Below are 15,414 nucleotides of genomic sequence, written 5' to 3'. Positions count from 1 at the left end.
TTGAAAAATTCATAATATAACATATAAGAAAAATTATAAATATTTTTATTATATATTTAACGTGATTTTTAAATATATTTTAATAATATAAAATTAAAAAAAGAACTAAGATACAAAAATTGTTATCAAATATTTATTATTCATTATAATTAATTTTCACATATACGTTAATCATATTAGGTAATTTCGTAGCTTTTATTTAAGGAAAGTGCAAAATATTTTTTGGTACGTTATTTATCAATTCGATAGTTAGTTTAATAAAAAGTGTAATATAAGTTAAGATGAACCAACCTATTTTTCTAGGAATAGTATATTTTGTATAGTTATTTATTAAATAAGAATTTATAATCATACAGTTCTATGATCGTTCATATCGTTTTATAACAAAATATTTAAATCATCGATAACAAAATTTTCAATCTGAAATCTTTAATAAATTTATAATTTATAAATGTTCTTGAAAATTCATTGAAAGTTTTAATATTAAAATATTTATGTAATCTTATGGTATATAGTGTTTAATATATATATATATATTTATTTATTTTATTATTAAATGATATTTTTTACTCATATGGTTTTAAAATCATGTGTATCTTCTTATAATAAAAATGTTAAACCAATTGATCATTAATTTTTAACATAATAATTTTAATAGTTTTAGTCATTTATTGTCGTTTTTAAAAATTCAAAATATAACATATACGAAAAAATCTAAATTTTATTTTTATAGCTAATTTGATTGTTTAATTTATTTTAATAATATAAAATTAAACAAAAAATGATGGAGGAGATATACATTGTTATCAAATCTTTATTATTAAACTCATTAATTGTCATATATATATTAGTCATTTATGGTAATTCCGTAGGTTTTATTTAAGGAAAGAAAATATCATATCATATCATTATATCATATAGTTTGACCAACTTATGTATCTAACAACATATAAAAATCGAATGTGAACCTACTTATTTTTCAATTGAATGTAATTGACTACCTAATTGAGTGCCACCTATGCATTGAGGCATCTTTTAATTAATACAAAATTGAGGTTACATCTTTTCAAATGTTCCTCAATTAATATATAAGGGATGTTAAATTAAACTAGCTAGAATGACACCCCTAGCCCATAGTATTTAAACTCTATTGAATAGATGTTGGCGTATTGTTGGAATGATCAAGTCATGCTAATATTGTGAAAACCAATAATTTTTAATTTGCGTCCACGACTACACTATTCTCTACAAAACCAACCTACCAACGTGCCTCGCACGAGTTCCAGACTTAAAACATATCTCGACGTGCGTCCTTGTATCCTACAACGTTATAACATAATCTCCTAAAGATTATAGACTCGTTACACCATTTGCCTTCAAATAAACATTTTCTTTCTCAAAGAGAATCACGCTTACCATTGGAGAAAGCACAATGGGGTTTCTCCTTCCGATCTTATTAGGAGTTTTCCTCTTATTCACCGCTACACCACCGTCCTTGTCTCAGCTCCCTCCGGAGATAGACCCTCCGGCTCCGGCGCCGATTTCACCCTCAGAACTTTGTAACGGAATATTCCTCTCCTACACATTCATTCTCGGCCGTCAGATCCCTCCAAACGACACAACCGATCAGCCTTATCGTTTCGAGTCAGTACTAACGGTTCTCAACAACGGCCGTGAAGAGCTCAAAGAGTGGAGAGTGTTCGTTGGTTTCCAACATCACGAGATCCTTACTTCCGCCACCGATGCGATCATCGTCAACGGGACAGATCTTCCTGCTCCGGTAGGAAACGGCACCATCTTCGCTGGCTATCCTGTTTCTGACCTCAAAACGGCCATTCAAACGGCTGGAGACTTAAAACAGATGACGGCTACGATTGAGCTCGTAGGGACTCAATTCATGGTAGCTCCTCCGGCCATTCCACTGCCATCCAATATATCGCTTGTTAACGATGGTTGGAGCTGTCCTGAGCCTACCGCTACTCCTCTAAGTAATTGCTCCAACCAATTCCATTCTTTCTTACGTTTTTCTTTTGATATTTTATATAATATTCTGTTACTTTGAATGTCTTTCTAACATAACTCACCTGTTAGGTTCGTTTTAAAGATGTTTTACCTTTTTCTACTTTTATTTTCGTTTAGATTATTTTAATGCTTTTTCAGTCCATTATGCCAATATTTAAGTTTATATTAATTGACTACACAATAGTTTTGAAATATTATAGTCAAAAAAATATTTCTGTTTTGTTGACAAAAAACATATATACTGTATATATAGATCGGTTTTATACATTATTTTAGTCTTTTCGAATTTACTTACATTATTGAAACTTTCTTTACCGCGATTTTTAACGATATGATCATCTAAAGACCATTGCTTTTTAAAAAAGAAAATTTGGTAGTATGCTGTAAAAATTATACTGAAAAGATTAATTTTCTGATTGTAACAAAATTTATTGCCCATTAGGTAAAAGACAGATAACGACATGCTGCATAAGAGACCCAACATTTGAAGTCAACACAACAACCATCACGGACAAGTTCCTTCCACGACAACCCGGAGACTTGACCATAATGTACGACGTGATCCGAGCCTACGACCAGAACTACCTAGCCGAAGTAACCATGGAGAACCACAATCCACTAGGCCGGCTCGACCATTGGGAACTAAGTTTCGACTGGATGCGAGAAGAGTTCATACAAAAAATGCAAGGAGCGTATCCAACGGTCGTGGATGCCACAAAATGCATCTTCGGTCCACAGTCCCAAATCTACACAGGACTAGATTTTGCCGACGTTCTCACATGTGAGAGACGGCCCATCATTGTGGACTTACCTCCCACCAAAGCAGAGGACCCGGTTCTAGGTAAAATCCCTTCTTGTTGTAGAAATGGTACGATCTTACCACGTACCATGGACCCTTCAAAATCAGCATCAGTCTTCACCATGCAAGTCGCCAAAATGCCTCCTGATTTTAACCGGTCCGCGCTATCCCCGCCTCAAAACTGGAGGATCAAAGGAACGCTCAACCCGGATTACTCATGCGGGCCACCTGTTCGGGTCAGCCCGACTTTGTATCCGGATCCGAGCGGTATGCCCACCAACAAAACGTCTTTTGCCAGCTGGCAAATAGTATGCAACATCACACATGCCAAAACGGAAACACCAAAATGCTGCGTTTCCTACTCAGCTTTCTTTAATGACTCGATCATCCCTTGTAACACATGCGCTTGTGGTTGTGTTTCGGAGACGCGACGCACGTGCAGCGCCGAGACTCCCTCCTTACTCATCCCTCCAGATGCTCTTCTCGTACCTTTCGAGAACAGAACATCTCTTACAGTTGCGTGGAACGCACTCAAACACAAAACCATCCCTAATCCAATGCCGTGTGGTGACAACTGTGGCGTCTCGATAAACTGGCACATAGCGACAGACTACAGAGGTGGCTGGACCGCGAGGATCACCATTTTCAACTGGGGAGAAATCGATTTCCCTGACTGGTTTCTAGCGGTTCAGATGAAGAAACCAGCCATTCGTGGATTCGAGAAAGCGTATTCGTTCAACGCGAGTCTCTTGAGTATAGAAGGAGGTGTTAACAACACCATTTTCATGGAAGGTCTTCCCGGTTTGGAGTATCTTGTGGCTGAACGTGATGAGTTAGATCCAAAGAAGAATCTTAGGGTTCCTGGTAAGCAACAGTCTGTGATACAGTTCAGTAAGAAACTTACACCGGGGATTAATGTGCCGGAACGTGACGGATTTCCGGCGAAAGTTATATTCAACGGTGAGGAATGTTTGCTTCCCGATGTGCTTCCACTTCCAAGTGGTGGAAGAAGAAATGGGTTTGATACTATGGTTTTGTTGTGTATGGTGATTTTTGTTGTGGCGTTGGTAATTTAATTGTGATCTTTCTAGAATTTATATAATGTGATTTTCTTGATTGATTAGTTTGTTTTGTAAAATAAAATTGTTCAGTTGACAAAAAAAGAAAAGTAAAAATAAAATTGTTCTTTTACTCAGTGTGGCTTTGAAAATCAATATTGTAGATTTTAAGTTTTGCTTCTTCTTTTTTTATTAGTACAACATTTGACTCGCTCACTCTTTTGTTATTATATTTCTTATCGATAAAAGATTTTTGGTTTACTGATTCGATTTCAGGAAATATTATTGGTTTGGAATTTTTTTTTTGATTACCCATTCATCTTCTATTAAAATATTATAACTATTTTAAAATTAAATAGTTCTATAAAAATTATGATGACTATTAACTTTTGTTTCTTAGAAAACCCATGTTATAAAAGTTCTCAACTTATTTTTTTTCACAAATTTGTTTTAAAGAAAATATTGAAAAGAATGGATACTCATCTAAAATTCGTTCAGAGTATCCCATATGAGATTTTTGTGGATGAGTATTTGTGATACTCATTCTTTTAAATACTATTGTTATCTTAAATTTTGAGAAAAAAAAACTCTTTTTTGTGCACAAGTTTTGTTAGAAACTCAAAGTTGAAAACTCATGCAAAGTGGTTGCTCTTAACCACTAAAAATTACGGCCATGTTATGGGCCAAACAAGCTACAATCAGCCACTGATTTTAGCCATCATATGATATCAACACGTAGTCAGGCAAATTTGCATCCGGTAGGATGCTTACCCCTTTAAAAAAAAAAAAATTGATATTATTGTTAGATTACAAGACTAATACAAAGAACTTAGACTATATTATGAGACTCCATACAAAATCTTCGATTGTATTGTGAGATTCCGTATAAAATGTTATATTGCAAGATTACCTACACAGTTGTACATTTAAGATAAATATTGTAACTGTTTAAACATTAGACGATAAAAATGCAACAAATTAATCATTTCATAATATTCATAAACGCTCCATCGCCATATAATAAAGACTAGAAATAAGCATACTGGTTCGATTAGTTTACCTTTTGATAAATGAAAAAACTGCCAATTTGAACTAAAATAAATTACGCCTCTGTTCGATTTATTTAAGTTTTTTTTTAAATATAATTTAGTTATCGATTTGGACCGAGTAAACGAGTTTTTAAAATTTTCAGTTATTCAATTAGCTCTTTCAAAATATTGGTAGAAATTAAAATAAACAAACTAACTTAACAAATGAGTGAATCAAACAACTATTTCTAAAATCTTTCGAACTGAACTAAAAACAAATTTTATTGGTTCGACAAATTCAATTTGGTTTATTTCCGCATACCTAGCTAATATCATCTAAAATGTTATTATTAATATATATATCAATGAAACATTGGTGAAAGTATAATAAAATAAAAATATTTTTTTAGGATAGAACAATTGTTGAAAACCAACAACAGAAAAATCAGAGCAAAGTAAAAAAAAGTCAAATCTTGAAAATCAGGGGAAAATCTACACAAATTTCTTGACACAGAAACAAAAAGGGGAAAAATGAAAAAAAAAATGCACACAACTAAGGTGAAACACTAATTCGATCAGATTTTTATTATTAATCAATTAGAATTATTAATATTGTACCATTAATTCTAAAAACCTCAAAATCATTTTGTAAGAGTTGAAAATCTTTCATTCCAAGAAGAAATATGCATTTTCCCCTTATTCATGACATATAGCCTCTATAATTTATGTAATTATAGAGAAACTAATAATATACACAAATTGGATAAAAAGGTATTACCAAAAAAATAACTTGGATAAAAAGACAAAAGGTCACACACGAGCCACAAAAGGCACATGTGTGAAACTGAATCGCAACAAAGCCACTTGTTAGTGTGTTTGGTCAACACTGTAAATACTAATAAAACCGAATCCACCCACGAGTTATCTCATCTCACAGCTCTTCCTTCCACTCTCTCTTTCACTCATTCTTCTAGGGTTAGCTAATCTATCTTCAATTCTTTAATTTCTTTTAACAAAAAATGGAGTCTAATTCGTTGATCAATTACCCCTCTCGATCAGGTTTTATTCTGTTTTGGCTTAATTAAAAGTACATGGGTTACATATATGTAAAGTTACCTTCTTTCTTTTGACTAATTTAACAAATGGTGGCAGATTTGTGTTTGGAAGAAGATGTGAAAGGAGAAGAAAATGTGAAAGCAGAGTTTATCTGCCCGTTCTGTGCAGATGAGTTTGATATTCTTGGCCTTTGTTGTCACATTGATGAAGAGCATCCTGTTGAGGCCAAGAACGGGGTAAATCATCTTCACACTTTACATGGTTGGTTCTTACATTGATTAGGGTTTGTGTCTGAAACTTGCCTGAAATAGAAAGGTTACCTTTTTAACGCTTTACTTAGCTTAATTAAGTGAGAATTGAGCTCCGTTTAGTAACTTAGGTTCCTCTTATGTGTTATCTTTGATATAAGAACAGAGTGTTCAAATGATTAGATGAAACTTGGTTCTTATTTTCATTTGGTTTTAGTCTGAAACTTACCTGAAATAGAAAGGTTTCTTTTTTATTCACTGCTTAGCTTAATTAAGTGAGCATTGAGCAAAATTATCACACCATTAGTATGGTAATAACTTTGGTTCTCTTATGTGTCTATCGTTGATGTAAGAACAGAGTGTTCAAATGGTTTTGTCTTTTGACTAGGTTTGTCCTGTCTGCTCAAAGAAGGTGGGATTAGACATCGTTGGCCATATTACAACGCAACACTGCAACGTTTTCAAGATATCCTTTTTGAAGTTTGGATACTATGTTTTTTGTTTTGTTCTTGTTCTTACCATCATTGCTGGAGTTTGGAGGGTCGTTTTGGTACTCCTTGATGTGTTAAGAGTTTACGTGCAGCGAAGGAGAAGGTTGCGTAGAGGTGGATATAGCTCTAACTATCTTACACTAAGAAAGTCTCTCGGAGTTGGAGGAGCTTCCACTTTCATTCCCTCATCCAATCTAGATTCTGATCCTTTGCTCTCATCCTTTATGTTTCGTCCTCCTTTGGCTAATGAACTTGTCATACCCATCACGGAAGGAGACTCTGTAACAAAAGTCTCACCTAAGGACACCTCTCAAAGGTTATCACTTTCGAATGAAGATCAAGAGAAGGCAAGAAAGAGTGAGTTTGTGCGAGATTTGTTGTGGTCAACCATGCTTGAAGACAAGTTTTAATCTCTTACTAGTAATGGTGAATCAAGAGATGTATGTAGCAGAGCGTAGTAGCTTATGAGTGTATGTACGTTGTCAGAATGTACTTGTTGGAGGAACCTTAATGTGCATATTCAAGAAATGGAACTTCTTCCTCTACTCAAGACTCAAAACTAGTCAAAGCTAAAAACTTTTTATTACTAAAACATGTTAAAGATTGATATATATTATATATAAGCCGTTGACAAAAAAATATATTATATATAAGCCAAGCTGTGTTTCAGTTCAGCAATCAAACTCTTATCACAAAACGTGTTGCATCTCAAGCCATTTGTCAGCAGCTTGTTGGAAAGAAGACATCTTTTGGCACTCTTGAGCTTTGTTTTGGTTCCATACCGATACTTTGAGCTTATAAGATGCAAGTCCAAAAGTAGGCAACGGTAGCTTTATGGATAGTTCCATCTCACTACAACCCATAGAACCTGCGCAATACAATCACAGACTGTGTAAGATACACTATCTTGTTAACATCAAAAGCATAGGTTACTAACTTCTGAGGAGATGGTGTCGAGAGAGAAAAAAAACTTAGTTACAAAGTTCCATTATACGAGCATCTCTTTAATTATCTAATTTTCAGAATCTTCTAAAAAGTGATTCTATTAAGATTCCAGTACTTCTATAAATAGAAATTCTCATACATACTAATAATATTTAGAACCTTCAACAATTATTATGCAGTAATCAAGAAAATGTGTTTTCTTATAGAGAAGAATGAAGAAATGTGTTTTCTTGTTTGATTCATGATGAAAAGTAAAATATTTTAGAAGAAAAAAATATGGCCAATAGGTGGGAGAAGTGTCATTCAAACCAGATCTCCGCATGTTTGGTATGACCAAGTAGGATAAGAATATCATTGTTGTTCTGAGTTCCATGGTTTTATAGTTTGCGGGAAATTTTGGAGATGATGTGAGAGTAAAGCTTAATGAGAAACACATTGAATTAGCATAATTCTAGGCTTATGTTGGTATATGTACCCTTCAATTCCACCAAGGTATGTATGTACTCTATGGAATTTTTATTTGATTATCTATAGGAATGATATCATTTGAGTCTTATGTGTTAGTTTAGAGTAATTAAGAAATTCAAAACAAAAGAGCAAGTCCCACTGAGGATGAAAACTATGTGTGAACTTAAGTAAGGGTCGGTTTGAACATGTAATGTGTATTTGACTTGATATAATCCTTCTAAATCTCAAGAAGAATGAATAAAATAATTTTGTTTTTCTTCTACTACTAGATCAGTTTTGTCAACTCAATTGCCACAGTCAATGGTGGTGTACACATGTTAATCATGTGGTTATAAAGGCCACATAGCGTATTAAGGATATCATGAAAGAAAAGCACAATGACAAGAGTGTTGTTGATGTGAAAAGTCATCTATATATATTTGTCAATGTCCTGATTGGCAATTCAAATTTTGATTCTCAAGAAAAATAAAAGACAAACTGATTCATAAAGCGAAAAGTTTTGGATCTAAATTCAAAATTTCAGAAGAAAGCTAGTATGTGTGATTCATCTATCTTATTGTCTATTGTTTCTAGAAAAAGTACTTAAATTTGTTTGTGTATCTAATTTTGTTTCACAAGTGACAATTCATAGTCATACAGAGCTGTTTTCACCAAAAAATTCTATGTAAAGCAAAGAATAGATGTTTTAATTGAGAAACTGCATGATGCGGATGCTAGGGAAATATTGTACATTGATAGTGCAAACTACTTTGTTGTAAGTTTATCCGCAAACATATATCTTTACATCACATCAACTCGACGTTTGAAATTGAGAGAGAACTATTATCACACAAAATTGAAAAGCTTTTACTTGATGTTTAGATGAAAACACTAATTCGATCCAAATTTTTATTATTAGAATAATTAATTTTGTGACATTAATTCTTAAAGCCTCAGAATCATTTTGTAAGAGATTGAAACTTTAATTCCAAGAAAAATATTGACCTATCCATCAGATCTATTTAAATTTGTATCATAAAAACTTTCAATTTCGCTAATGTGGCATGTAAATGAGGTGACATGTCAGTTTCTTTCTTTATTAAAAAATATTATTTATTTATTTATTTATTTATTTAATATAAGTAATTAATAAGAAATAAAATAGGAAACATAAATTAAAAATTAGAAAATAATAGAAAATTTAAAAAATCAATTTTTTATAAGAAATTAATTTCGAACATATGACCCCACTAAAAGTAACACTTTCGTCATATCACTATTAATAATTAAATTTTATTAATTTTAAAATATTTTAATTTTGATATGTTCAAAATGGTGATATGTTCGAAACAATGGCAATTTTTGACATGTGGATGATAATGGATTTGACGTCATCGTCATTGGAAAATGTTACTCTTAGTCGACAGAAAATGTTATTGTCAATATTGATATGTTCAAAATTATTTATTTTTTGAAAAACAATTAGAGCTTTTATATAATTTTACAAAACTTTGCAAAATTTTCATTTTTAAAAAAATGAATAACTTTTAAATTTTAAGATTTTTTTTAAAAAATCGATTTGTAAGATTTTCTGTAGTTTTTCTAATTTTAATTTATGTTTCTTATTTTATTTCTTATTAATTAAAAAATTAAAAAAAAAACTAACACATCACTTCATTTACATGTCAACATGTCACATTTTTGATTTGGTGAATAAATAAGCCAGTTTGAAAGTTTTTTATGACACAAAAACCAATTTGAAAGTTTAATATACTAGCGAAATAACTTAAAGTTTAAAGTATTAGTATGTGTCACTTTAAAAAAAATTATGCGATTTTTCCCATTTTATTTTATTCATGACATAGCGTCTATATTTTGTGTAATTATAGAGAAACTGGACATTATAGATGAAGAGAAGACTAGAAAGAGAGCTTTTCTTTTTTTTTTTTTTCATACGAAAAGCTCATTGTAAATGAAGAGAAGACTAGAAAGAGAGCTTGTGCGGGACTTGTTATGGTCAACCATGCTTGAAGACAAGTTAATCTGGTGAAACAAGAGATCATTACACTAGTCTTGATGTATGTAGCAAAGCCTCTTAGCTTGTGAGTGTATGTATATTGTAATAGAATGTACTTGCAGAAGCTTGATGTGCATATTCAAGAAGTGGAACTACTTTTTTCTCCACTCAGCACTCAAAACTAGTCAAAGCTAAAAAAACTGCTCATCATAAAAAAACTGTTAAAGATTTTTATATAAGCCATTATGTGCTTTCAGTTCAGTACTCAAATTGTATTGCAAAAAGTGTTGCATCTCAGCATTACAACATCACTCGCAAATTTCACTATATGAGCTCCTCAAATCCTTGGTCAAGGTAAAGCAAAATGGGAAGATTAGGCTACAATTCACAAAGCATCTTCAGGAAATGAAACAGCAGACTTCAGTGTAAGACCAGTTTTTGAACTTAATCTTACCAAGACTCCTTATGTGCTTAATGCAAAAAAAAAAGGCCATCAACGTCTTTGCTTTCTTTCTCTATTTGAAGAAGAAGAGAGAGAGACACTGCCGTGCGACAGTAGTAATAAAAGAAACCTTCGCTTATGGCAGCGAAAAAAATTTAAGATTGAGGGCATCATTTACTATATCATAGACATAAACCATAAAAATTTGAGTTTATACGATGAAAGTACTATAATAGTTTGGATTAAAAAAACATGAGCTTATAATTAACAAATACATAGGTTTCCTAAGTAACAAACAATGTAAGCAATTGTTAAAGAACTAGAATAATTAGATATTGGTGATTATAGTTGTGACTGTATTTTTGAAATATTTAAAAAAGTAGGTAAAATTGTATTTTTGTCCGATTATGACATAAAGCATTGAACAATTGAATTATTTTATCTTAAAATTAGTTATAAAATTCAATGATAAATACTTGATTAATATTTTTAATAAATATAATTTTTTTATAATTACTATTTTTGTTTATTAGTTTAGTTACTTATATGTTTTTCTTCTATTATAAATTATTTTTATTGTACGATTTTTTATGGTTTGCTTATGGCAACCATAAATGCTCACGGCTCTGGAGAGAGGGAGTAGTCTCAAACAAAATCCCTAAAGTGATTGGTTTAGAGAGGAGTGGAGTCAACCAGGGCTTCCGTAATCTTTTTCTCCAGTTCTTTGGGCTTAATCCACAATAAACTCTGCTCATACAGCAGCTTCTTCCTCGCTTTCTTCTCATCTTCCTTTTTCTCAGCATTTTCCTGAACTCTTCCTGGAAGATTTTGCGTTCCTCAGCTATAACTTTAGCCGCTTCTGTAATTCTGTCAAAAACGAAAATTGGTAATAATATCTTTACATTTTACCAAAATTTTTTTTCCAATCATCTCTCTCCACCTTATCTCTTGAAGACGACTCAGTGAGATCTGATTCCCCCGGAACTCGGACGGCGCGTGACAGCGCATACCGGCGTCCGGAGGGCCCTCCTTCTATTGCCCTTCTCGCTTTGCTGCCGCCACTTCACCAATCTTCTTACCTTCGATATGCACGGAGTCGTGGGCTAGGGTCTGCACCGGTGAGTGCTCTGCTGCAGAGGCGCTTCTTCTCCGGTGTCTCTCCATCTCTATGTGGCTTCGGCGAGTGGGTTGAGAGTTTGGTGGTGGCTGTAGTCGGGTTTTTGGGTTGGTTCGAGATTGATTTTTCACGGTTTGATCTCGTATAGCTTCCCTCTGTCTTCGAGTGGGAGGGTCGGCGTGGCTTCTCCGGGCAATGGCGGTTCGCCATTACAGGTCCAAGGGGTCGTTCGGCTCGGGATTGAGTTTCTCGGCTCTCGTTGTTTCGTCGAGCTCGGGTTCTCTTTCTATTGGCGTGGTGTGTGCCGGTGGATCCTTCTACCACGGCGGCGGGTTGTGGGTTTGAACACGCAGTAGGGTTGGTGCTCAAGCTCAGTGGCTGGCTCGCGCAAGGTCTAGCTCGCGGTTTAAAGGATGGTCGTCTATGTCGTCTCAGTGGCCGTGTGCTCTTCCTCCTCACCTCGAACCTCCTCTTCGCGGTTCATGATCTGTTTTCCCGGCTTGATTCTATCGGAAGTCGGCACCTCTTGTAGTGTTGTCGAATTAAGTGGGTTTCGGTTGGAAATTAGCCTTGTTCTTCATTCCATACTTGCATCCGGGCAAAATAAAAGCTCGGTTTAGTTGTTGAAGCTGTGTTAGGTCGCTGTTATTGCTGTTTGTTTTGTGGTCAGGTGATTTGACGCTATCGGCGAGCTGTTCTCAGGTAGGTCATTATCTTTAAGAGCGGATTCATCGGGGAGGCCAAAATTACCGGGTTCCGACTATCGGTTGAACTTGGTTCATCTTTTTGCGGCAAGTTGTTGGTGTGGATTATTCGTCTCTGAGACTGCAGTTGTGGTAGTGTGTTTGTCTGGCTTTTGCTTCTATATTGAGTCGTTGTTTAGTTTTTTTTCTTGTTTTCTGTTTCGCGTTATTCTCTGTAATTCTGTCAAAAACGAAAATTGGTAATAATATCTTTACATTTTACCAACCAAAAAAAAAAAACCTTAACCGCCTCTCCTCGTTAGCAGCTCGTTCAACCAGCAACCTCGCCTCATCCTTACGCTGCTTCTCAACACGAAGCATCTCAATCTCGTGAATGTAGTCTTTACGGTACAGACTCACTTTCTTGGCGTAGTCTCTCCTGAGCTGCGCAAGCTTCCTCTCAGCCTCTCTGGGGTCTTTCGGGGGTATTGATATAGCTCTCTGGCTCGAAGAAGCTGTGCGTCTCCTGGTGGTGACTGTGGTAAGTCGCTTCCGCAGAGAAAGACCTGAAGGGAGGGAGAGAGTAGCCCCTTGTCTCATCACGAGGAGCGACATTTTAGTGAGTTTTAGAGAGAGACAGCGCAACAAAACAGACGTGATTAGGCAGCGTATCGAACCGATATAGTTAACCGGTTGTTATGAGAAAATTATTTTAGTTTTTTTGTTGAAAAATAACATTAATTTAGAGAAAGATTTAAAAATATTTTAGTAAGGGCCCATTTAACAGTTTACTTTTAAAAGTAACAACCAAACTATTTTTTATCCTAACGACTTGTTTGTATACAAAAAACTCAACCTAAAGCGATTTCTTTTGGATTCAAGACCCTTAAAAGAGCTTTACAAGACCCGGTCACTCTTGGGATTCACAGAGACTTGCCTCTACGTGTGCTTACAAAGTCATCGTGATGAGGCTACCTGGTTCACCCTCTGCCGGAGGCCTGATAAAACACTAAAAACCGGATCAAGTGGGTACGCAGTTGGCAGTTGGTGGCAGTTGGTTCTAATATCTACAATATCGCCTTGCCCCCGTCCCTCAACTCCTTACCTAGAGTCTCGATACTGGATTGCAAGTCTCATACGTGGGTAGAGGCTCCAAGTTTGCCGGTTGAACTCTCTTCACTTTCCACCAGCGTCCTTGGTGATATATGTAGCAGGTATCGATTCCAGTTTGAAGAACTCTTTCGAGGTGTTCGATACAGAAACCCAAAGTTGGGATTCTGTGTCGGGATTCTGTGTCGACAAAAAGAAAAGAGATTTTTATTTTTAAGGAAAAAACTGTATCTATTGAGGGAAAGTTCCATGCGGTGTCTAACGAAGAGGTGGTTGCTTACGATCCCAAGGAAGGTAGATGGGAAATGGTCGGGGAACGGATGGGTTGGTGTATGTTTTCTGATGCTTATTGCGTGATAGGGAACGTTTTGTACTCTGCTTATGACGGAGTGTTCAGATGGTATGATACTGAGGAAAGAATGTGGAGCTTTTTGCACGTTTGGTTGGACTACCTAGGATCACTCGTGATAGAGGGATTCGATTGGGTGATTAGGGTGGAAAGATGATGGTTGTGTGAGATCAATTTGGTTACCATAGAAGCCGTTACAAGGAGATTTGGTGTGCGGAGATTGCGCTTGAAAGGCGGCACGACGACTTTAAATTTGGGGGAAAGTTGAGTGGTTCGATCGACTGCTTAAAATCAAAATCCACACATATTATCAGGTTGAGAAGGTTCTTTCTACTACCGTCTGATGAATGAGCGGAACGCCTCTTCTTTTAGTTTGATACTATCTGTGTTATTTGTGTTAAGCTTATCTATTCGACTGTGATCAGTGTACTTATTTATTTATGCTTTTGTGACCAAAACTTAATTAATAAACGTCTTTGGAGCACATGCTTCTTGTGATTGACTTGTGGTCCTTCACACTCGTTTTAAACATTAATTTATTGGATATGTCAATTTGCACACACCACGCAGATCAAACCCTGCGAGCTTCTATGCTAAGGTTGAAGTATGTATTTAGCCAATTCTGCCAAATGTTCATTGTTTTGAGTCAGAATAATATGATTGAAAACCTCTGTTCATATGATTCAAATTCCCGTTGATAACCCGCCAAAGTTATCAAGCTTTACCTCAGCGTTTCACCAAAGAACCTATAAGGCTGCCTTTAAAGTAGATGAACAATTAATGAAGGTCTAAGGGTATGAAGACAACTCAGTTTTAGAAAACCTAGCATTAGTCTTGTTGGTCGGTAACTTTTTAGTAAGATCTGAAAGTCTCTTAATAAAGGAAAACAATTAGCTGCACTTCTCGAATGCATCTATGGGTAGAACTGAAGAAGGATAACTTCAGCACCATTTCATATTCTTAACAAGTGACATAATTTGAGATCACACATTTTATTTTGTTTAAAACCTTCAAATTATCAAAACCTTTGTCACGGAACCAGGATCATAGCAGCACTTAAGTAATTTGTTTACAACAAAGGAAACAAAACATGATGTGTCACCCTCCTGGGCCCCCACCCATCTCCTTTTAGCTTTTCTCCACTACACCTAAATAGATTGTTCGCTAATACATTTAAGCTTACCTTTTCTCCTCTTCCTTTTCTATAAAATATTTAAACTTATGATACGAATGGTGACCGATGAATAAAAAAAAACAATTCATTTTTATAACATTTTTAAAAGATTTTACCAGTCATAAAAAATAGTTTTTTCATTTTTTTTATTCATTTTATTGTAGAGAAATATAGAACAAATTTGTTCTTCATTAGATATGATAAGGAATCATTATTCTTCGTCATTCGTATATTTTTATTCATTTGTGTTCTTTTCTTATCCGTTCTCGAAATTCTTGTGATGATTACCAATTAGACCCTTAGTTGAAGTTACCATTGCATGCATCTTCATTAATTAACTTTCTCGGCTTCTCATCTAATTGAGGAAGTGCTTTGAGTCTAGTTTTAAACATTCAATATTTTCTCATACATATGATCTCTAACCACGA

At 34.7% G+C, this 15,414-nt stretch overlaps 3 protein-coding genes and 1 pseudogene across 3 annotated transcripts; 3 read left to right on the top strand and 1 right to left on the bottom strand.

Moving 5' to 3' along the window:
- The first annotated feature begins 1,190 nt into the window (after window positions 1-1,190).
- LOC111206125 (COBRA-like protein 9) lies at window positions 1,191-3,949 on the top strand. The gene is made up of 2 exons (XM_048769664.1): window positions 1,191-1,988; window positions 2,465-3,949. The coding sequence occupies exons 1-2, from the start codon at window positions 1,433-1,435 to the stop codon at window positions 3,895-3,897; spliced, it is 1,989 nt and encodes a 662-aa protein (XP_048625621.1). The 5' UTR covers window positions 1,191-1,432; the 3' UTR covers window positions 3,898-3,949.
- A 1,845-nt stretch (window positions 3,950-5,794) lies between these two features.
- On the top strand, window positions 5,795-7,247 carry LOC111200447 (protein DEHYDRATION-INDUCED 19 homolog 7-like). Its single transcript, XM_048769665.1, has 4 exons — window positions 5,795-5,966; window positions 6,060-6,199; window positions 6,600-6,677; window positions 6,789-7,247. Exons 1-4 carry the CDS (start codon window positions 5,927-5,929, stop codon window positions 7,110-7,112), a joined length of 582 nt encoding a protein of 193 aa, XP_048625622.1. The 5' UTR covers window positions 5,795-5,926; the 3' UTR covers window positions 7,113-7,247.
- Window positions 7,248-12,479: 5,232 nt separating this feature from the next.
- Window positions 12,480-13,078, bottom strand: LOC111206387. Its single transcript, XM_048767079.1, has 2 exons — window positions 12,655-13,078; window positions 12,480-12,594 (listed from the first exon to the last, which is right to left on the bottom strand). The coding sequence occupies exons 1-2, from the start codon at window positions 12,966-12,968 to the stop codon at window positions 12,480-12,482; spliced, it is 429 nt and encodes a 142-aa protein (XP_048623036.1). The 5' UTR covers window positions 12,969-13,078.
- Window positions 13,079-13,242: 164 nt separating this feature from the next.
- On the top strand, window positions 13,243-14,296 carry LOC125592289 (annotated as a pseudogene).
- The last annotated feature ends 1,118 nt before the right edge of the window (window positions 14,297-15,414 follow it).

The sequence above is a fragment of the Brassica napus genome, chromosome C9, assembly GCF_020379485.1.
Source record: "Brassica napus cultivar Da-Ae chromosome C9, Da-Ae, whole genome shotgun sequence".
In the NCBI taxonomy this organism is placed as follows: Eukaryota; Viridiplantae; Streptophyta; class Magnoliopsida; order Brassicales; family Brassicaceae; genus Brassica; species Brassica napus.
The sequence above is the reverse complement of the archived record's forward strand: the minus strand, read 5'-3'. Positions and strand labels throughout refer to the sequence as shown.